This window comes from Carassius carassius, chromosome 16 (genome assembly GCF_963082965.1).
Source record: "Carassius carassius chromosome 16, fCarCar2.1, whole genome shotgun sequence".
Lineage (NCBI taxonomy): Eukaryota > Metazoa > Chordata > Actinopteri > Cypriniformes > Cyprinidae > Carassius > Carassius carassius.
The window spans coordinates 5,035,723-5,060,504 of NC_081770.1; the positions used below are offsets into that span (position 1 = coordinate 5,035,723).

The 24,782-nt window shown below is 36.4% G+C and overlaps 1 protein-coding gene across 1 annotated transcript; it reads right to left on the bottom strand.

Moving 5' to 3' along the window:
• Nucleotides 1-11,228: 11,228 nt before the first annotated feature.
• Nucleotides 11,229-23,186, bottom strand: LOC132159488 (uncharacterized). The gene is made up of 5 exons (XM_059569010.1): nucleotides 22,437-23,186; nucleotides 12,400-12,723; nucleotides 11,951-12,256; nucleotides 11,475-11,774; nucleotides 11,229-11,368 (listed from the first exon to the last, which is right to left on the bottom strand). Exons 1-5 carry the CDS (start codon nucleotides 22,492-22,494, stop codon nucleotides 11,364-11,366), a joined length of 993 nt encoding a protein of 330 aa, XP_059424993.1. The 5' UTR covers nucleotides 22,495-23,186; the 3' UTR covers nucleotides 11,229-11,363.
• Nucleotides 23,187-24,782: the final 1,596 nt, after the last annotated feature.

The following is a 24,782-nucleotide window of genomic DNA, read 5'->3' on the forward strand; positions in this document are numbered from 1 at the left end:
CTGCTCTCCTTAGAGTTACAGATGATCTGCTCTTATCATCTGATCGTGGGTGTATCTCTCTATTAGTTTTATTGGATCTTAGTGCTGCGTTTGACACAATTGACCACAACATTCTTTTGCATAGACTTGAACACTTTGTTGGCATTAATGGAAGTGCATTAGCATGGTTTAAATCGTACTTTAAATCGTACTTAGAGTGTGCAAAGCAGTAATCAAAGCAAAAGGTGGTTACTTTGAAGAACCTAGAATATGACATATTTTCACATGTGTTAATTCATAGTTTTGATGCCTTCAGTGTGAATGTACAATTTTCATAGTCATGAAAATAAAGAAATCTCTTTGAATGAGAAGGTGTGTCCAAACTTTTGGTCTGTACTGTATATATATATATATATATATATATATATATATATATATATATATATATATATATATATATATATATATATATATATATATATGTGTGTATATATATGTATATATTAAACTAGATTTGAAAACATTTAAATGAAAAATGCAAAGAGAGAGCACTTCCGTTTTCTTGTGTTCATGTTCTGCCAATTGAAGAGTCTGATCTGCACAAGAAAACTACAAGAGAGGTGTTGTACAGTCCCAGAAAATATGAAAGCTAACATTGTAAAAAGATTGTAAAAAAAAAAAAAAAAAAAAGTTTAAAAAGGCATTGTAATATTGATGAATCATGGTTTTTATTATAAAACTTACTTTTGTAACTTTGAGCATATATGTGAATGTTACTTTATTAGTAATCATTTAGAGTGAAGACGACTTCCTAATAAATGAACATCAAAAGCATAATAAAAAAGAATAATCAATTATAAACAAAATTGTTACAGAAGAAATTACGTCATAATTTAGATTTGTAATGAGGGAATAAGTGCATGATCTTGTTCAGCTCTTCTGGATCTGATGTCATGAACCAGAAAAATGACAGTAGCCACGCCCACCAGAGCAGAGAGGACCAATCGGATCACAGCTTAAGTAGAACCACAACAGTGTTCAGAGTCTGAGGAATAAAAACGTCAAACTGAGATCAGCTCAGTCAGTAGACGTTAATATCAGCACCAACATCAACTAATATCAGCTTCGCTGTACCTGAACATGAGTGACAGAGTTGAGTGATGTCCAGATGTTGAGTCCGGTTGATGATGGAATTGTTGATCACACAGCTGTAGCTGTTTTTCTCCTGATACTCCACCTCCAGAGGTAGAGAGAGACTGATGCTGAGATCAGACACACTGATGCTGGACAATAAACTGTTTCCTTTGTACCAGGAGAGAGTCACATGACTCACATTCACCACTGAACACAACAATGAACAATATGATGAAGAACATTGTGAAGAGTTACTGCTGATGACAGGAACAGGCAAACAAACTGAAAACACACGAGAAAATAGATAAATCAGGATGAAGGAACATATTGAAGAAGACGAGGAAGAAACATTGAAAGAAGTAAGAAAAGTAGAAAGTTTGAAACAATCTGATACACACTGCTCAAAAAAACTAAGTGAACATTTAAATCACACACTGAATCTCAATAAATATAATATTCAAACTGATGGTGAATGTCTGTGCTGATGTGCTGTCAGGTATGCAATAAAACCCTTTAATGCAAAGTTAATTCAAGGTCAGTTTAATTACCTTTCCAGTTTAATTTGCTGCTTTCAATGACACACACACACACACACACAGAGAGAGAGAGAGAGAGAGAGAGAGAGAGAGAGAGAGAGAGAGAGAGAGAGCTCACGCAGCGCAGATACAGAAACATTTAGGGGCACAAAAACATGTCAATATTGCCTTGTGAGTTTATTTAATAAAATTGCTTAAAGACTGAATTGCTAAGTTGTATTTCTCAGTTAAGAGGAGGTAAAATTGCTGCTTAAGTAACTAAACTCACAACTTCATACTTTGAAGAGAGAGCTGCACAGTGAGTGTGGTGCTGTAAGTTTTTGTTCCTTCTCACTTAAATATTTTTTTTATTATTTGTGTCAGTTTTTAATTTAGTTAAGCAATGTAGTTTGGTGGTTGTAAAGGTTGCCGGGTGTGAGAGTATTTTTTCAGTGTAAAGAATGCTGTTGTTGTTTTTCTCGATGCTGTGGAGAAAGCCCAGATAGCAACATTGTGTCGGCCCAGATCCGGCCCACATCTGGCACCCATGGAAAGATGATCTGGCCCACATGTAGCGTGGAATGATGGCACTTGGGCGGACCGCTCCTGTTTGCCAGAACTGAGCCACAAGCAGGCCATAGCAATGCCATATGTCAGCCAAGAGTAAAGAAATTAACCAGAACTGGACCTTATCTGAGCCACAAAATCTGTGTGTATTAAATATGAAGTAATTTCAGCCTTAATAAGCCTGTTAACAAGCAGAATCACTGAAGGAAAGAAGAGAACAGAAAAACAGAAGAGCAGAAACACAAGATCTACAACTGACTTCAGCCACAACCTTAGATGAAATCAACTGAAGATAAAAGAAAACATGAAATCTCTCAAGATCTCAGCATAGGAGGATTAAACAACTCCACAAACAGCTTTACCAGCTTCTCTTATTACTAACCAGATTGACTTTATTTATGTTAGACATCTACAAAAGTTTTTTATTGAGAATTAACAGAGGTTTAACTCTAATGTGTTTCACCATAACAGTGATTAGTGTTTCCATTAGTTGGGCTCTTAATTGGGCTTAATATATTTTAATATATTTTCTTTTTTTTAAAAAAAAAATATATTTTTTTTGGCTGCTGTGACCGGTGTGTTTGTTAAACACATTTCCAGCTTCAAAGAAAGCTAGAGTAACATGATATCAAGTGTCGGCTGTTATCTGTTGATGGTTTTTTAATCATCATGAAGTACACTGGTTCATTTATGTTTTTTTTTTAATCAAACAATTATGTTGTTCCAGTAATACATTCATATTACAAACCCTGTGTTTCTGCCGCATGAGATCCAGCAGTATTATAACAATCAGTTAAAATCTTTTAACAAACATGAGTTTAAAAAACTTAACCTATGCTGACACACACAGATATAAACAATCAACACATGAATCTCAATAATGGTTACAGTCAAAGATATTTAGATAAGCTGATCAATTCAGAACTTCACTGAAAAGCTACTGTCACAACAAAAACAACAGCAAAATATAAGCAAATATTTAGAATTAAACAAAATAATAGGACAATTCAGCTGCATAATTTATTCATGTTGCAATGCATGCTGGGAGTTTTGTACTATGCTAATACCCAGCATGCATTGCAGCAAGGTACATTTGATTGTCACCATTTTTGAGATTCATGTGCTGATTGTTGATGTCTGTGTGTGGCATCATAGATTGAATTCTTCATAATCGTTAAAAACTTCTAACTGATTGTTGTAATATTGCTTGACCTCATGCTGGAGAAACACATGGTTTGTGATGTGAATATATTAATGAAACAATTGTTAGATTTTAAAAAAAATTAGCAAATCAGCCTGTTTCATGAGGATTATAAAATCATCAACAGATAACCGCCATCACCTGACCTCAATTCTCTTTAGCTTTCTTTGATGCCGCAAATGCGTTTAACAAACACGCCATTGCAGCAGCTAAAAAAGACTAAAGAGTTAAGAGTCCAACTAATGGAAACGCTAATCACTGTTATGGTGACACACATTAGAGTTAAACCTTTCTTAATTCTCAATAAAACTTTTGTAGATGTCCAACAGAAATAAAGTCAGTCTGGTTAGTAATAAGTGAAGCTGTTAATGCAGTTTGTGGAGTTGTTTAATCCTCCTCTGGTGAGTTCTCCAGAGATTTAATGTCTTCTTTTATCTTCAATTGATTTCATCTAAGGTTGTGGCTGAAGTCAGTTGTAGATCTTGTGTTTCTGCTCTTCTGTTTTTCTGTTCTCTTCTTTCCTTCAGTGATTCTGCTTGTTAACAGGCTTATTAAGGCTGAAATTACTTCATATTTAATACACACACATTTTGTGGCTCAGATAAGGTCCAGTTCTGGTTAATTTCTTTACTCTTGGCTGACATATGGCATTGCTATGGCCTGCTTGTGGCTCAGTTCTGGCAAACAGGAGCGGTCCGCCCAAGTGCCATCATTCCACGCTACATGTGGGCCAGATCATCTTTCCATGGGTGCCAGATGTGGGCCGGATCTGGGTCGACACAATGTTGCTATCTGGGCGGTTTCCTCAAATGGTTTGAGTTAACATAACTTAAGGATATCTGTTTACTCAAACCGTTTGAGTTAAGTTTACTTGTCGGGTTTTACAGTCAAGGTAATCGGTTTACTCAAACGGTTTGAGTTAACTTGTCAGGTTTTACAGTGTACAGCACGTGAATTCATCAACCTCTCACGAAATACAAGTAATTAGTGGCGGGTGAACTGGGTGAAGAATAGAGTGAACTTTATAGTTATTTAACCTCTGTGTATCTGATATGAATAAAACACATCTGCAAATTAAACTTGAATGGATTGTTATTGTTGCTTCCATAAACATATTTTTCAAATGTATTGTTTTACTAGTACTTATGTGTATTTAAATTTTTGATAGCTTAAATATGCATTATGTTGTTAATAACACTGCATAGCTGTGATAATATGACAAGAGCAGTGCACGTCTCTCTCTGGCTCAGCGCCAGTCAACGCTCATTCAGATCATCAGCTCAACACGCCTCCAACAATAAACTGTTCAAATCATGGCTGGCCCATGGCCATTTTGCACCTTGCCTCAAATTAACATTAATGAACATTAACTAACTTGGACTAACAATGAAAAAACATTTATAACAGTATATATATATATATATATATATATATAGGAGAAACTATTCTGCCTTTTTTGATAAAAAAAATGTTTGTAGTATAGAAACATTAACAAGTCATTATTCTTAATTATTGTCCAGCAGTTATTTGATTTCTAAGCCAATTAAAAGTATTTAAAATAACTTTTCTATTTGAATACATTTTAAAATGCAAGTTATTGTGATTTCAAAGCTACATTTATAGCATCATTACTCCAGTCAAAGGATCCTTTAGAAATCATTCTGATTTGCTGCTTCCCTTCCTGGGCTTTACTGCACTGTAAAACCCGACAAGTTAACTTAACTCAAACCGTTTGAGTAAACGGATTGCCTTAACTGTAACACCCGACAAGTTAACTTAACTCAAACCGTTTGAGTAAACCGATTGCCTTAACTGTAACACTCCAACAAGTAAACTTAACTCAAACGGTTTGAGTAAACAGACATCCTTATGTTATGTTAACTCAAACCATTTGAGGCAACCGATTGCCTTAAACCATTTAAGTTGAAACAACTAACAGTTATGAGTACTCTGAACTTAATTCAGTTGAGTTCACTGAAAGAAGATATACATTGCAATTAACTAATTAAGTGATTAACTGAGTGATAATTGTGAATTAGTGATGAACAGCTGCTGTTAACAAACAGAATCACTGAAGAAAAGAGAAACACAAGAACTACAATAACTGACTTCAGACACAGCCTTAAATGAAATCAACTGAAATAAAATACATGAAATCACTCAAGATCTGATTAAACAACCCCACAAACAGCATCACCAGCTCCACTTAATAATAACCAGACTGACTTTATTTCTGTCAGACGTCTACAGAAGATCTTATTGAGAATGAACTAAGATTTAGATGTTGATTTATTGTTTAATTTGAAGTAACCATGTTAGAGATCAGTGTTTGCTTTAGTTGGGCTCTTGTCCTTTGACTTCTGTCTTAGTTTTTTCTCTGGCTGTTATAACAGTGTGTTTCTAAAACACATTTGTTGTGATCCAAAAGCCCAAAAGAAATGCCATCAGGTGTTAACCTGTACATAGGTGTAGATTGTTATACTTTATACTGGTGATGATAATCATCAATTATTGAACTGCTTGGAGTCTAATCTCTGATAAAGTAGGTGTTGTATAATTTGATTTATTACAGTAAAAGTGATTCTAAGAATCATTCGTTTTGTAATAATTAGTTAATACAAAGACTTTCCAAACAGTTTGGACTTCTATGATGTCAATTAGTCACACAGAGACATCAATAATCAGAATATGAACCTCAACAATGGTGACCATAAAAAAAATGCTGCAGAGCATGCTGGGAGCCATGGATGAGTTTTGTACTACAATAGTACCCAGAATGCATTGCAGCATGTTTTTTCGTCACCATTGTAGAGGTTCATATTCTGATTATTAATGTCTGTGTTTGACCAACTACTGGCATAGAAGAAAAATTTATGTGTACAAAATGTTTAGAAAGTCATTTTATTTTAACTGATTATCACAGAACCACTGGCTCTTAGTGTCACTTTTACTAGAAACACTTCAACTAATTACACTACACCTACTTCATCAGAGATTAGACTCCGTACGGATCAATAATTATGAATAATTATCATCCCCAATATAAATCACAACCACTACCACAAAGAAAATCCAGTTTTTCATTATCACCTGCCTCAGAAGGATCTGTTCCATCCAAAATCCATTGGTCAACAGGAAACTGAGGCAACAAATGAAACAGCAACCAGTGGAAGATGACTTTATTTAAAGACTCTGGAGGTGGATTGGACATATCCTCATCAGGCCTGCAGACGGTACCGGAGGCAAACATGAAGAGAATGAACCATACGTGGGGGCAGATGGAGCAGTTGGCAGAGGACTGAGATACCTGGAGAAAACTAGCTTGTGGCCTGTGCTCAAGTCAGGGTTGCAAGCATAAAATGTAACCTTTACTGAATAAGATGTGTAATAATTCCTATTGGCTAATTTCTATTATTAATTATTTCGCAGATGAACTGTTGCCTGCTAACAACCGATGTAATATTAGTAATATTAAAGTAATTGGTTCTGTAATGTAACAAGAAACATTAGTTAAGCCTGTTTGTGTGACTATTTTATTTTGATAATTAACTGACTGTGTAAAGGTAGAGGTCTGACGCAACAGGTTAGGGTCTACAATAAAGTTTATTTAGGTCACAGAGAGTATAGGTGTAGGATCCAGGTGATGATATGATGAGAGTATAATTCATAGAACAGTTCAAAGGAAATAACAAGTGCTATATCAGAGTCTTTGGCTTTACAGGTGTTGGAGTGCACACAGGAGGGGCACAGACCTCAGCTATCTGGGAACTAGGAGGAAAAGGAGACACTTAGAGATAAAGAAACACTAGGAGGAATACAGGAGAGAAGTAATGCAGGTAAGTATTCTAATGGAAGCAGTAGAAAAGTCAGAGAGTCCTTTTTGTGTAGGAGGAAAAGGATTTAGGATGAAAAGGAGACACATAGAGATTAAGAGACACAAGGAGGAATATAGGAGAGAAGTAATGCAGGTTAATATTATTATGGAAGCAGTAGCAAAGTCAGAGAGTCCTCTATGTGTATACAAAATCAGACAATGGGGGTGTCTGAGGTGTGTGCACTATTAAACAGGCTGGTTGATGAGGTGCTTGATTGGTGACAGGTGCTTGATTGGTTACAGGTGCTAGGTACTCCAGTGATAGGGATCGCTGTGATTGGGTGGTGGCGGAGCCTGGCCGATCTGTTACAGTACCCCCTCCTTCACGCGCCGCTCCTGAGGCCCAAACTCACTGACATTGTGGTGGTCTACCTCTTCCCCGAGGTGCCGGATGATCAGGACGGGCAGCATGGAACTCAGACATTAAGGCTCGGTCTAAGATATTGGTCCTAAGTACCCATGTGCGTTCCTCGGGTCCATATCCTTCCTAGTCAAGGTATTACAGCAGACCAAAATGGAGCCCGGGACTGCAGAATCTCCTTCACCTTGTAAACTGACCCCTCATCCAAGATCAAAGGTGAAGGGGAGAGGTTATTGGAACTTGATGGTGATGTTGTTTAGAATTCAGAAATCTATACAGGGCCTCAAGCCTCTGTCCTTCTTGGCCACGAAGAAGAAACTAGATGCAGCAGGGGAACTGGATGGATGTAACCTTGATCCAGTGCCTCCTTGATGTATTTTTCATGGCCTTCTGTTCAGGAAGCAACAATGAATAGATTTTTCCACGAGGCACTGGGTCTCCCAGAATGAGATCTATGGCACAGAACCCTCCAGAACCAGAAGATGAATGTCTTCAGAATGAAGTTGGCCAAGACGAAGAGTGATGGGTCCCACACGATATCATACATGTCTATGACATAGTGGTTTTCCAGTTATTGACTGGACTTGGTAGACTGTTTTAGTGGTGGTAGCTTGTAAATTGAGCTGGCAGCAGAGGTTCCTGTGATGAAGTTTCCTGCTGACCCAGAGTCAGTAAGGGCAGATTCTGAAATAGAAACAGAGGCAGTAAGCATTACACAGGTAATGAGTGGTTCCATATTAACGATATTGGCCTAAATCACACTCACCACAGGACATGGAGGGCAAAAGGGGTATGCCAAGTTTATATGCCCTTGAGCTCAGCAGTATAAACAGACTCTGGTTCAGCCTTCTCTGCCGCTCAGATGAGCCAATCATGGGTTTTGATACTGGTTCTGGGGGGAAACTGGGCTCTGGTCATCAGAGGTAGTGGCGGAGACTGGTGTTGCTGCTGAAAAGGAGTGCATGCAGTTTGAATAACGGATGGATAGCTGAATTTATCTTCCCAATCCAAATGAATCATCATACACAGCGAGTTGTAACCTGTCTGTAGGTAGTCTGCAGCAATCTCTCATTCCATCCTTGCAGCTGCAAGAGTTCTGAACTTCAACAATTATTCAGCGATTGACATGGTACCCTGTTAAAAATGCACTAGGAAGTTCTGCAGATTTTGAATGATGGGGATGGCCTGGGCCCAGACCGTTTCCACACATTGCAACACAGGTCCTGTTAGCAGGTTACTCATCTGTGCCGTCTGTGCTTGGTCCGATCTTCTGTAACAGAAGAGGTCTGACGCAACAGGTTAGTGTCTACAATAAAGTTTATTTAGGTCACAGAGGGTTCGGGTGTATGATCCAGATGATGATATGATGGGAGTATAGTTGTAGAACAGTTCAAAGGATATGACAAGTGGAATAATCAGAAATAATCAGAGTCTTTGCCTTAACAGGAGCTGGAATGCACACAAGAGGAGCTATCAGCTATCCAGGAACACTTGGAAATGAAGAGACACTAGGAGGAATCCAGGAGGTAAGTAATGCAGGGAAGTATTCACATGGAAGCAGTAGCAAAGTCAGAGAGTCCTCTACGTGTATATGAGATCAGACCATGAGGGTGTCTGCGGTGTGTGCTTTTCTGGTTGATGAGATGCTTGAATGGTGACAGGTGCAGGTGCTCAGTAATCCGGTGATAGGGATCCCTGTGATTGGGTTGTGGTGGGGCCTTGCTGATCTGTTACACTGTGCTGTTTGCTATAAATATTTATTGTGCATGAGGCGCCGGCATGATCAAACAGCTAAAATACATAATACTCCATCATTTTGGCCATGCAGGAAAGGCATAATTCGTACTGCTAGCAGTTTGAAGATTCAAGAATATTAGCAAGGATTATTAGAATTATTTATAATGCGAACACTTTTCTGTTCTTATTTCACTCTGGAACTTAAACTCACCATTTTCTTTTTTTTTTCTGAGAACGAACCAAAATGAAAACATTTAATAATGTAAATCTCTGTGTATGTTGCACAGCGCCAAACTGTTCAAATACTCAAATTTAGTATTCTTCCAGAGGACGCTTGATATAATAAATGTAATAAAGCATCGAAAGACACTTGAACTTCAGAGTGAGAAAACTTTATTGGTAAAGGCAAGCAATACAGATGACAAATGGACAGCAGTAGTTAAGTGAGATATGTGTGACTCTTTAATAAATTGTTTAACCTATTTGAGGGAATTATAAAAAAATATATATATCTTTCAAACTAGATTTGAAAGAAATATGGCAGAAACATGCAAAGAGAGAGCATTTCCGTTTTCTTGTGTCCATGTTCTGCCAGTTGAAGAGATTCAGTATTAAATCTGTCTAATCTGTACAACAATAAAACTATGACACTAAAGTGCTTAACAGCCCCAGAAAATATGAAAGCTAACATTGTAACAGAAATAAGATTGCAAAAAAAAAAACTTTAAAAAGGCATTGTAATATTGATGAATCATGGAATTTATCATAACAATCTCTTTTGTAATTTTAAGCATATATGTAAATGTTACTTTATGTTATCCTTTAATCATTTTAGGGTGTAAATGATTTGATAACATCAAACGCATAATACAAATTAATAGTAAATGCTAAACAAAATATTAATAGGAGAAATTACATCACAATTTAGGTTTGTGATGAGGGCTGTGGTTGATCTTGATCAGTTTTTCTGGATCTGATGTCATAAACCAGAACAATGACAGTAGCCACGCCCACCAGAGCAGAGAGGACCAATCGGATCACAGCTCCAGTAGAACCACAACAGTGTTCAGAGTCTGAGGAATAAAAACATCAAACTGAGATCAGCTCAGTCAATAAATATTAATATCAACACCAACATCAATTAATATCAGCTCTGCTGTACCTGAACATGAGTGACAGAGTTGAGTGATGTCCAGATGTTGAGTCTGGTGGCTGATAGGATTGTTGATCACACAGCTGTAGCTGTTTTTCTCCTGATATTCCACCTCCAGAGGTAGAGAGAGACTGATGCTGAGATCAGACACACTGATGCTGGACAATAAACTGTTTCCTTTGTACCAGGAGAGAGTCACATGACCCACATTTAAACCTGAACACACCAATGAACACGATGATGATGATGATGATGATGAGGAACAGTCTCTGCTGATCACAGGAACAGGCAGATGAGCTGAAAACACGAGAGAACAAAGATAAACGAAGATGAATGAAGATATTAAAATAAACGAGGAAGAAACATCAAGAGGGTCCAAGTCTCATCAAAAGTAGATCATTCTGATATAGAAAAAATTAAATAAAGAAAATAAATAAAAACAAGTTAATAAGTATTTTTAACAAATAAGTCATGATAAGATACTTTTTAGATCAACTTTTTACCTGTAATAAATGAAACAGGTGAAACTAATATTTAACTCACCGTAGACAGTGAGATAAAAAAAAGACCTGCTGAAATTAATCTGCAGTTCGAAAGTTCCAGCATCTTCAGTTGTGATGTCTGTGATGGTCAGAGATCCAGTTTGATCGTCCAGCTTCAGTCTGTTTCTGAATCTCCCATCAAGAACATTGTAGACAGTTAAGCTGTAAACCTCTTTACTGATTTCAGCTATTAAAGTCTCTTTAATCCAAAACCTCCATTTAATCTGATCATCATGCATAATTTCAGTAAGACCAGAGTTCAGAGTGACTGAATCTCCCTCCATCACTGATATTTCACCTTTATCCTCAAACACACAAAGAGAACAAACAGAAACAGGTTTGTCAAAGATTAATACCGTAAAAAAAAAAAAAAAATTCAGTTTCAGTTTGTTGTATTTTTTTTTAACTCACGAAAGACATTGAGAAAAAAAGTTATCCTGATTTGGTTGATCAGTAGTTCATAACGTCCAATATGTTGAAATCTGGTGCTTGTGATGGTCAGAGATCCAGTTTGAACGTCCACCTTCAGTCGGCCTCTGAATCTCTCATAAATGTGATCATTATATACACTGATGCCCTTGGCTGTTACATTAAGTTCAGCTATTAAAATATTTTCAATCCAAAGCTTCCACAGAATCTCATCATCATCCATCATTTCAGTAAGACCAGAGTTCAGAGTGACTGAATCTCCCTCCAACACTGATATTTCACCTTTATCATCAAACACACAAAGAGAACAAATAGAAACAGGGTTTGTCAAAGATTAATACTGTTACATAAAACAACAAAAAGAAACAAAATGTTGTATGAATTAATTTCAAGTTTGTCATTAAAAAGGTCTCATTATTGTTATTATTATTATTATTATTATTATTATTATTACTCACGATAGACAATGAGAAATAAATAAATCCTGATCTGGTTGATCCATAGCACATAAGCTCCAGCATCTTTAGTTGTGATGTTTGTGATGGTCAGAGATCCAGTTTGATTGTCCAGCTTCAGTCTGTCTCTGAATCTCCCATCAAGAACATCATCATATACAGAGATGCTGTCGGCCCGTTTATTGATTTCAGCTAGTAAAGTGTTTTCATTTAAACACACCCACAGAATCAGACCATCATCCGTTATTTCAGTAACACCAGAGTTTAGAGTGACTGAATCTCCCTCCTTCACTGACACTAACTTCAGTTCTTTTTCATAAAACACAGAGAGAACAAACACAAGAAGGCTGTGTTACAGATTAAGACTTTTAAATAACTTTGTTTCTGGAAGTAGAAAGTTTTAAATTGAGTAAATAATATGTGAATAATCATAAAACAAATATTTATCTCACCGAAGACAATGAGAGAGAAAATTATGCTCATGTGGTTTATCAGTAGTAAATAACGTCCAGTATCTTCAGTTGCAGTGTTTTTAATGGTCAGAGATCCAGTTTGATTGTCCAGTTTCAGTCTGTTTCTGAATCTCCCATCAAGAACATCATCATATACAGTGATTAAATCGGCCCTTTTATTGATTTCAGCTAGTAAAGTGATTTCAATCCCAAACCTCCACTGAATCAGATCATCATTTATTATTTCAGTCAGACTAGTGTTTAGAGTGACTGAATCTCCTTCCAACACTGACACTGACCTCACTTCATCATCACCAAACACACCTGAAGAACAGAGTTGGTCACAGATTAAAGCTTCAAAATATCTTCTAACATGGAAGTCTTACATGTTACCAGAGCAGAAGCAACTGAAGCCATAAAAACACATTTCAAACTCACCATCCAGACGACACAAACACAAACAGAACCAAACACATTTGAGAAACATTGTCTTCATCGGTTCTCTGAAAAGCCCACAATAGCAGTGCTTAACACCTCTGAAACACAACTAAACTGATGCTGTGTGTGTTTGTGGTCTTTCCTCAACAAGACTGAACCTCTGTCACAGTTTATTCTCACATGACCATTTCCTTTAACACAGGAAGTCATGAAAATGTCAATAATTTTTATATTTCAATATAATATTATAATATTTAAATGTAACTATATTTTAAAGTGAATGTTGGCCCTGTATGCAAACAGCAGAAGAGTGAAGAGTTGAATGAGTGTTGGATTATATCAGTTTCTACTGATGTGTTTTGAGATGATCAGCTGCGTAGTTCATCAGTGATGCATATATGGTTCATATTCAGCAGAGGATAAAATAAAGAGACACTTCACTCACAAACCACTGACCTCGTTCAACCTTGCTATAGATGCTACACAGATCCTGCTTGTAGACCAGAGGACCAAACCACATTAGATGTAGATAAATCAGACCACAGCAGGTTCAACTTTAACTCACAAACTGACTTGCTTACACTACATTCAAAGAATGACATTAGCTTTTTTGCCAATTTTGCATTGTATGTGAGGCTCTGATGAGCTGCTGTTCTCAAAACCACAAGAGAACATATACCTGGTGTCTGTGACATGGTGTCAGAAGTGCATTGTGCCTGCTGACTAAACAAACAGAGGAGACGTGGCAATGTTTCCACCACATGGCCTTTGAGGAACCGACGCTTGGAAACCCATACTTGAAAAAAACAAGTTCTGAGTATGGGTTTCCATTCCTGGTGTTTAAGTTCAATTGCAGGGGATGCTCATGAGATGAAGGATTCCAAAAGAACTTCACTCAGACAATGTTACCCAGTCTAGTAGCATAGACACTAAACATCCTATTTGATCCGGACACAGAGTGGAGCTATTCTCAGATGTGGGTGGGGTGTACAGGAACTGATTCTGTAAAGACCGACAAAGACGGATAGTTTCGCACAAATACCACTAACAAATAACACTAACCCACAACTCACACGGGAACATTCTGCACCAGCCGTGAATACAGAGAGAGAGTTCCAGCAGACCCTGTCTCTGTTCCAAAATGACCTCTAATGGCAGGGTAATACAACTACCAGTTCACTATAGAGAATAGTAGTGAAACACATTTGGTTTTCTCTCCCAAATAAAGAGAGATTAAGGGTTGTTTTGTAAGTAAAGAGATTTGGAATACATCTTTCTTTGGGAAATGGTATTCTTATTAATGATTATGCAGTTTTGTAATTAAAGTAGCTTAAATGTCTTTCTAATTAGAATTTCAGAATGAGAAACCTAGCATATTTCTTTCTTTGATTTTCTTTATGTTGGTTTAGTTGTTTCGATAGTAATAGTAGTAGAATGTGTTTAATAATGTAAACATTTACATATGTTTTAATAGTGTAAGGCTGTATATGTAATATTCTGCTAAACCTCTGAATTCCTCCAGGAGGTGCTCAAGATAATAAATGTAAAAAAAAAACATGAAGAGACTCTTGAACATTACAAAACTTCCTGGAAAAAAAGATTATCATATAAAATTATATATTAATAAATCTCATAAATATTCAAACATGAAAAACAATTTGTGAGAAATGACATTAGTCATATCCGTGATGTGTGAAATTGTGCTTGATCTTGAATTTACTTTAATTCTGCAATTAATAAATGAAACTAATAAAACACTCACCATAGACAGTGAGACTGAAAATCACAGTCAGTTTGTCAGTCCATTGTTCATAACATCCACCATGTTTCATTGTATTGTTTGTGATGGTCAGAGATCCAGTTTGATTGTTCAGCTTCAGTCTGTTTCTGAATCTCCCATCATGAACATCATCATATACAGTCATGCTGTCAGTCTGTTTATTGATTTCAGCTATTAAGAGTGTTTTCACTTCTAAACATCCACTGAATCACATCATCATCCTTCATTTCAGTAAGATCAGAGTTCAGAGTGACCTTATGTCCCTGGTTGTAATTTCACCTATTGGGTTCATGTCCTTAATTTCAATCATAATTGAACAGTTTAAAATCTGTTTCTGATCAAATCGCAATAAATTTTAATGAACACAAAATTCAGTCTCCTGAGGATGTTGAGTCATTGGATGATGATAAGACAAATAACTTTAAACCTGTTCCTATGGTCAATTCTGTTCTCTTAGGTGATAATCAGACTAAGGTTAAACTTTCTAATGATTGTATGTCTATTTATGCTCCCTTTATTACAGAAGGTTGAATGTCGCTGTTGGATGGAACTGTTGAAGTTCCCATTTAAATACTGCGCGACACTGGAGCTGTGGATCCATTTTGCCATTTTCTTCGCAATCTGAAACTGGGAGAGTATGTTAGTTTGAGGAATGAGATTGAATAAATTCTCTGTTCCTTTACATAAAGTGAATCTTTAATCAGATTTAGTAACTGTCGGGGTAGTGGTAGGACTGCGTCCTGTTTTTCCAATTGAGGGTGTTCACCTTATTTTAGGTGATAGGACGGACCAAGCCCTCTTCATCGTCCTGTTGGAGGACAGCAACAGGACTTCTCTTTTTAAAGCAAAATTTGACAGCCCTTATGCAATAAACCGTAAACTAAGCCTCATCATAGTGTTTTGCGTGGACGATTAAATAACTGTCCACTTAATAACTGTCGATTAATGCTGTCTTGACATTTGTCGGAGGCCAAATTTACGGTGAACCTGGCAAAATGTAGTTTTGCCCAGGCTACCATAACTTACCTTGGTAAAGTGGTAGGGAACGGAGAGCCATTAGGTGCCAAAGTTATAGGCTATAAAAAAAAAAGCATGTGCATTTTTTTAGGATTGGTAGGGGTACTACCATTCCTGTTGTCTTAATTTATCTTCATCTTTTAAAGGAAAAGTTTGTTTGGTCGTCAAATTGTGCACTGGTTTTTGAAAATGTCAAATCTTTGTGCTCTTCTGTCCTTGCTGTCCCTTGCTTTAAGAGGCCTCCCTTAGCAAAAAGTAGTATACTTCAAGTTTATTTTATTAAGTTTACTTAAGTAAAGTTCAAGTATACTTTTAAGTATACTTTATGTAGCAAGTATACAAAGTGTTCTAGTGTTCTAGTAGTATACTTGTAAGTGTACTGTTTCAATACTCCTTGGGACTAAATCGGCCCACTTTCTGGTATATAAAATATACTTTTAAATATACTGTAAGTATAACAGTAGCAAACTTTGAGTACACAACTAGTTTAGCTCTATGTTTGTAGTTTGTACTGCAATTATAATAAAAGTGAACTTGATTTGCTGATAGTTAACTAATTAAATACTTTGTACACCTATACTGCAAGTATACTCATAAGTTTTCTTTAAGTGAAATTTATATCATATTTTAAGACTACTATGTCCCTATTTAGGTTTGAATTTGTATACATTTTTTTACATGAATATCTGAGCATGAAAAACATACAAAGAAAGAACAGTGTATCTGCTTGTAAACAAAAACATTTCATTCTAGCTTCATGCATTCTTTTTTAAACACTTTAATGTGGGTAAGTTACAAAAAAAAGTTGATAGATGCAGGCTATGCACACTTTAACTACACAGAAATCCTTGCAAAATTCCAATCAGACAACGGATGAGGAGATTTCGCTCAAGAGCAATTGATGACATGGCTGAGAAGAAAATATTTAAGTGTAGGTATTATTATGTTTTTTATGACTTAGATGTACATTTTACCAGTTGTTACCTACAGTTTATACAAACATTATGGTCATCGACCAGTGATTGATATCTCAAACATAATAATAGTGGTTAGTTGTTGGATTTTGGTTGAAAATGAAAATCGGGTTGACGTCTAAATCCAACGACTGTTTGACGTCAAGCTCCAATGTTGGGCAGATGCTGAATTTTGGCTGGAATAACCCCCCTCCCCAAATAAAACATAAAAAAACTGTGAAATGCATGGCAGTACACGTATTACCAGCTTCACTTATTACTAACCAGTTTGACTTTATTTCTGTCAGACGTCTACAGAAGTTCTTTTGAGAATTAACAGAGGTTTAGATGTTGAGGTTTTATTTGAAAAATGTTTGGTCACCATTATTGTGATCAGTGTTTGATTTAGTTGGGTAGTTTTACTCTTGGCTTAGTAAGTTTGTGGTTCCTGTAATAGTGATTACCAAAACACATAATTTTTTATAAAAGGAGCCATAAACAAAGATAAGATGATATAGTTTTCATCATCATGAAGAAAAATGATTGAGGAAAATTATTTTTATCGTCATTGACCCAAAGTGGTTATTTATTATTAATGAACAATATTCAAGAGACAATACTTTCTTCCCTCAGATCAGACATTCTGAATTTTTATTTTTAAATACATTTTGGGAGAAAAAAGCTTTCGAGACACATATACATCAATAATCAGTATATGAATCTCAACAATGGTGACATGCTTCATGCAGCAATGCATGCTGGGAGCCATCATAGTATAAAACGCATGGCTCCCAGCATGCATTGCTGCATGAAGCATGTCACTATTGTTGAGATTCATACGCTGATTGTTGATGTCTGTGTGTGTCAGCGTAGGTTAGGTTTTTTGAGCTCATGTTTGTTAAAAGATTTTAACTGATAATGTTGTTATACTGTTATAATACTGCTGGATCTCATGTGGCAGAAACACAGGGTTTGTAATATGAATGTACTAATGGAACAACATAATTGTTTGCTTAAAAAACATCAGTTAATCAGGTTATTTCATGATGATTATAAAACCATTAACAGGTAACAGCCATCACTTGATCTCATGTCACTTTAGCTTTCTTTGATGCTGCAAATGTGCTCGACAAACTAACTGTCACAGCAGCCACAATAGCCAAAACATATAATAAGTGTTAAGAGCTCAACTAATGGAAACACTAATCACTGTTATGGTGTTTAACTGTTTTGCTATTATGTAAATGAAACACATTGGAGTTAAACCCCTGTTAATTTTCAATAAGAGCTTTTGTAGATGTCTGACAGAAATAAAGTCAGTCTGGTTAGTAATACGTGAAGCTGGTAATGCTGTTTGTGGAGATGTTTAATCCTCCTCTGCTGAGATCTTGAGATATTTAATGTGCTGCCATGCATTTCACCCATTGTTGCAGTGTGGTGCTTATTCCAACCACAATTCAACGTCTGTCTGATGTCGGAGTTTGACGTCAAACAAACTTGGGTTTAGACGTCAACCAGACTTTCATTTTCGACCAAAATATGACATCTGACTGACGTTGGATTAGTTGGAGTCCAACGTCTTCCTGACGTCACATTGACGTACTGTGCCTGCTGGGTGGTGTTTCTTTTTCTTCTTCACTTGTGTATTTTTGAACATTTTGTACAGAAGATGCATACTAGCACCCTCTACCATAAAACATTGAAAACACAGATTCTAGGAGTATAGCTCAAATATATTTAGACTTTTGTAAGTATAGGTCAAGTATACTTAAACGTAATTTTAAGTATACTTCTGAGAAGTACATAAAGAGCATTTCTGAGAAGTACATAAAAAGTAAACTAAAAGTATACTTTCCTATTTTTAGTTTAAAAGAAGTATACTAATAGCACACTTGAATAAACTTCTTTTTCGTAAGGGCTTTCATTAGAGGTTGATGGTCCGTCCTATCAGTTTCCTCTCCTGCAAGTTTAATTTATATCAGCTGAATTATTCTGTGGTTGAAAAGGAAGCTTTGGCTTTGATTTGGGCGTTACAACATTTGGATGTTTATGTTGGTTTAGGTCAACCAGTTGTTGTCTACACGGACCAATTCACTGATTATTTTGAAGAAAATAATACTTATTTTACATGTATTATTATTTTCTTAAAATGCAATGTTATGATTACATTTTTTTTTAAATGAGGCAATGCTTTAATAATATAGTTACAAATAACAGTTATAGTAAATAGTAATATATAGTATAGTAAATAAAAATAAATTACTAAAAGTTTCATAGAAAAGTAATGAGCTTAATAAATAATATACAGTTAAAAAAATTGGTTTTAATATTATAAAGCTCAATATGTTGTGCTCTGATGAAAATGTGTAAATACATATACAAGTGTTCCTCCAGGGGGCGCTCGACATAATGTAATAAAGCAAAGAAAACTTTATTCAAGAGGGCAGGCGGATACATGTGGAGAGGGGGAAAAAAGCATGTTTATACTAAAGAAAGCATTATTTGATAATCTAGAGTATTCATCATTCAGGATCACAATAAACTCATTAGAGGACGATCACTTAGAGGTAGGGCTGGGCGATATATCGAACGATATGATCATGCACATCTAATCAGTAAAGCTGCTTCCGTGATCACTGCTAAAATCTCCATCACCTGCTTATAATTGGAGTGGCATTTAATAGACAGAGCCGTAGATCGCTGACAAGCCACGCCATATCGCGTTCATTATCGCAGATGAATCGCCTTCGATAATGAATGCGATATGGCGTGGCTTGTCAGCGATCTACGGCTCTGTCTTTTAGAGGTGGGACTTTCAAGTCACAAGCAAGTCTTCAAGTCATATTCAAGTCCTCAAAGGGTTAAAGCTAAAGAGATAATAAAGTGACTAATTAAATAATGATTGTGCATTAGTGATGAACATCTGCTGTTAACAATCAACATCACTGAAGTAAAGAGAAACACAAGAACTACAACTGAATTTAGCCACAGCCTTCAACTGAAAAAAAAAGTAAAAGAAAAAAAAAAACACTATGCCACCATAATTGTGGTCAAGGTTTGCTTTAAGTAGTGTCTTGACCCTTTTACTAATTCAAACCAATTTGATTTAAAACAATTGCAATATTGTTTTCGCAACAAACATGTATGCATTGCTGAGTCGAACCTTGCAGTAACAGATGACCTTATGCTTTTTCTGCTTATAACTCATGATGACTGAACATCATGAAATTGTGTTTATCTTTGGATAGTAGACTGACACTCAGCTATTACTGAACTGAAGTACAAAAAAAAATCTCAATGTTGAAAGACACAAAAGGAGACAATCAGTTCAGGTTTTTAGACAAACACACTTATCACACGATCCTCAACAGTGGTGACAAGTTTTCATACTGCAGTGCATGACGGGAGTTTTTACTAAGGTTTTACCCAGCATGCAACATTTTGTTGATTGTCACCACTGTTGAGAGTCATATGCTGGTTCTTGATCTCTGTGTGTGTCTACAGAGTACAGTTTTTCAAATTTTGTATTCACTTACTTTAAATTTTTTTTTCCATAGTGTAGTTTTACTGGGTTGATTATGCTAAACTTAAATAGAGCTAATGTTAATTTGATTGTAATCTGACCACCTATCACATGCAGATTAATGTCTTCTCTCTGCTTTACAGCACCTCATGCAATGCTACATAAAGAGATCTAACATGTTAGTCAAGGGTCAAGAGCCCCACTAAAGCAAACACTGATCTCCATTATGGTTGCATCACTTTAACCAATAAAACATCAACATCTGATCCTCTGTAATTCTCAATAACAGCAGGTTTTCATCATTAATGCACAATCATCATTTAATTAGTCACTTAATTATCTCATTAACTTTAACCCTTTGAGGACTTGGATATGACTTGAAGACTTGCTTGTGACTTGAAAGTCCCACCTCTGCTGTCTATTAAATGCCACTCCAATTATGTGATGCCGATTTTAGCGGTGATCACGGAAGCAGCTTTACTGATTAGATGCGCATGATCATATCGTTAGATATATCGCCCAGCCCTACTTAGAGGAAATATAAAAAACAAAAATCACATTATATTTGAATCAGTAATAAAGTGTAAAAGGCAGATGAAATTGTTGTGATCAGAGCATAATTTGTGAACCAATAGAATCACAGATTTTATTCAGTTTTTCAGAGCTGAAACACGTGCACTTCGCCATCTCCGATTCCTGTCAAAGACAAACACAAAGAGTTAAAAGAGAAAAATAACCCTGATAAATCACAATTAGTGAAAGAAATCTGCTGCTAATTCATCATGAAAATCTATCATTGCACTGGACCTGAACATCATTCAAAAACAATAACATTTGTCGTTCCAAATCAGTAAAAGCTTTGTTTGTCTTATGAACACAATTTAAGATATTTTGGGCAAAAACTGGGATTCTTAAGACTGTCCCATAGTCTGTCAAATAAATAAGTGTCAAGGTCCAGAAAAGTATGAAAGACATCTTCAGAATAGTTCATCTGCCATCAGTCATTCAACTGTAATGTTATGAAGTGACGAAAAATACTTTTTGTACACGAGTAAAACAAAAATAACAACTTTATTCAACAATTCCGCTCCTCTGTGTCTCTTCAAAATCAGCTTAGCACCAGTTTGGCAAATCTGAGCAGTATGCAGATGGCGTACACTCTGCGCTTGCTTTTAAACCAAAGCATAAATACATGTAAAACATGTATCCTTGTGGCACGGCTGATACAGAAGAGGGTAGGCCATCTGTGTACAGCTCAGATTTGCCAAAATGGCGCTACACTCATTTGGAGAGACACAAAGGAGACAAATTGTTGAATAAAGTCATTATTTTTGCTTTCTTTGTGTACAAAAAGTAGTCGTCACTTAATAACGTTACAGTTGAACCACTGATGGCAGATGGACTATTCTGAAGATGACTTTCATACTTTCCTGGACCTTGACACTGTAATTTATTTGGCAGTCTATGGGACAGTCACAAGCCTCCCAGTTTTCATCCAAAATATTTTAAATTGTGTTGCAAAGATGAACAAAGCTTTTACGGGTTTGGAACGACATGGGGGGTAAGTGAATAATGACAAAATATTCATTTTTGGGATAGAGTATCCCTTTAAGAGTAAGTGGTTTGTTTGTTTTAGCTTATTTAAAAAAAATACATGTAAACTACTTAAGAAAACTACTACTATTATTATTGTGTAATTGTGACTCACCGGAGACCGTAACATGAAATCTGTATTTGATCTGTGTGTTTCCTTTATTGGTCATTTCATAAAGTCCAGAATCTGTGGTTTTTGTGTTTGTGATGGTCAGAGATCCAGTCCGATGATCCAGTTTCAGTCTGTCTCTGAATCTTCCAGCAAAAACAGCATATGTAAAGATCCTACTGGACAGTCTAATGAGTTTAACTATGAGCAAGTTGTTTGGTCCAAATGTCCACATTATTAGATCATCTTTCTGTATTTCAGTAAGATCAGAGATTAGAGTGACTGAATCTCCCTCCATCACTGACACTGACTTCACTTCATCAACACCAAACACACCTGTAGGACAAACACAAGATTCTTCTGTTTAAATGATACACCTTTAAATAACTATATGATGGATTACTAAAGCAAACTGTTTGGAAATTACAATTAAAATCGATTTCCAAACCACAAAACTGATAAATAATTGCATCTTTGTGAAAAATCTTAATGAAAATAATCAAACTGAAGCAAAACTGTTGCTGTTTGGGCTTCAGTGTTGTTAACAGAACAACTATTTGGAAAAAAAAACAGTGAATATTTCACCTAAAGAACTTCAGCCATAAAAACACATTTCAAACTCACCAACCAGACGCCACAAACACAAACAGAACAAAATTAGTTTGATTGCCATTTTCCTCATAGGTTCCCTAAAATGCTCTCGATAATGCTTAAAATGTCAGAAACACAAGCGAACTGTGATTTTTATCTGGCTGTGCGTGAATCCAAAAAATAAACAAGATTATCCTGATCTCTTACATTTTCAAACTGAGAAGCAGGAACAAGCAAAGTTCAGGGGATCAGCAAACAACTTGTCTGAAGCAATTTAAGTCAAAGTGTAAGTCAATACCAGTGCAAATTAAGCAGAAATAAACAGTCATGTGTCTCTGTCCACTCTAGCATTTCCAAGTGTTTTCCAAAAGTCAAAAAATCTGTGAATAAGTCTGTGAAATATAATAAAAGCTCATGGATACTATCTGGCACCCAGATTACACTCAAAATCATCATTCTATGTATTGTCCACACAAATCACGTTAGACTCTGCTGCTTTTAGTTGTTTTTGCAAGCTACTGCTGGTGGCTTCTTTCTAATTTGTTCCTCTAGCTCATCTGTCTTTAAGTTCTTTAAGAAAATATATATTATTAAATATGTGTGTCTTTAATGTAACATCATTTGCCATATCATAGTTTCCTTTCAAGGAAACTTCGAACTGCGTCCTTTAGGGGTCGCTATGGGGAACCCCTCGTTGTGACCCATGTCTGAAGTATACATTGAAAGAACACCAACAAGGGAGAACACGTCATTCCCTTCTTCATCCTCACTGACTTTCTGGTTGTTGTTTTTTTTTTTTTTTTTTTTTTTTTTTTGGAACAGGTTAAATATGTAAAATATACATTAACCTTAAAGGAACACTCCGACTTTTTGGGACTTTAGCTTATTCACAGTATCCCCCAGAGTTAGATAAGTCCATACATACCTTTTTCATTTCTGTGCGTTCTGTAAGTGTTATTTGACGCACCCACCGCTAGCCTAGCTTAGCACAAAGACTGGATGTAAATGGATACTGGTAGCTTAGTAATCCCAATAAGTGATAAAATAATGCAAACATTTTCCTATTTACATGTTGTGATCTGTATAGTCACAGCGTGTACAAATAACAAGGCTATATGAGACAGAGACCATTTTTAATCATATAAATACTGGGAACTATATTCTCACTAGGCGTAGGAGCACAGCTAACGTTACTTGGGCGGAGTGGCTACTTGGGCGGAGTGATTAGCGCAGCACACGAGACGCGCCGTGGTGAGGAGAAGAGAGTTCGCTTATAGTGTACAATCATGGGTGTTCGCTGTATTGTAAAGAACTGCGACAATAAACAGGGGAGACCAGGTAATACTATGATGTTTCATAGAATTCCAACCAAAAACGCTGACCTGATGTATCGATGGCTACTTGCTCTGGACATAGATCCAAACACACCTGTAAACACCATCACAAAGTATTTCATTTGCTCTGAACATTTTACTGTAGACGACTATTTTGAAAAAATGCAAGTTGCAACACGGACCATGAAACGTGTGCTAAAGGATACAGCCATCCCATCGATAATAAAGACAGGACAAATTGGATCACCTGTTGCTGCGGTAAGTGTTCCGTTATGTTTTGAGATGACTAACATTAGCCATACTGTAACAGTGCCATGCTAATGTAATATAACCTTAGTAGTGACACTATTACGTGAATAGGGGCTCCGTGTATCCCCTTTATTGTTATTATTGTGACACACTGTATGCAATGGCTATGCTACAATTTCATTGAACTATGAATGATCATTATAACAAAATCACTTACTTGATGGACAGCTGACCATTAGGTTCACTCGGCATGGGGCGTTTCTTCCAGTTGATCTTGTCACAATGGGGAAAAAAAGACAACTGCCGGGTGTATTAGGGCAGAGAAATCTTCCGTGGTAGTGACGCAAATATTTTAATTGTCATCAAGCCTTGACATTGATGGCAATACCCGGTCCCATTAATTACAACAAAGGCACTCGGTTTCTGTCGGCATAGGTTCGCATTTTCCACATTTACACCACCAGTCCACGTTCGTTCTGATTCTCGCTTTGTCTTACAGCTTCCAAAGTTTGTAACTCCTCGTCTGTGTATTCTGGCTCAAAACTATATGGTTCTGGATCTTGGTTTGATACACAGTAAAATTCCTCTGAGTCTGACAATTCCTCAAAGTCAGCAATGATCACGAGTCACGTTTAGCTAGTTAGTCACGTTTGTTTTGTTTACGGTCTCGTGTGCTGCACTAATCACTCCGCCCAAGTAGCCACTCCGCCCAAGTAACGTTATCTGTGCTCCTACGCCTAGTGAGAATATAGTTCCCAGTATTTATACGATTAAAAATGGTCTCTGTCTCATAAAG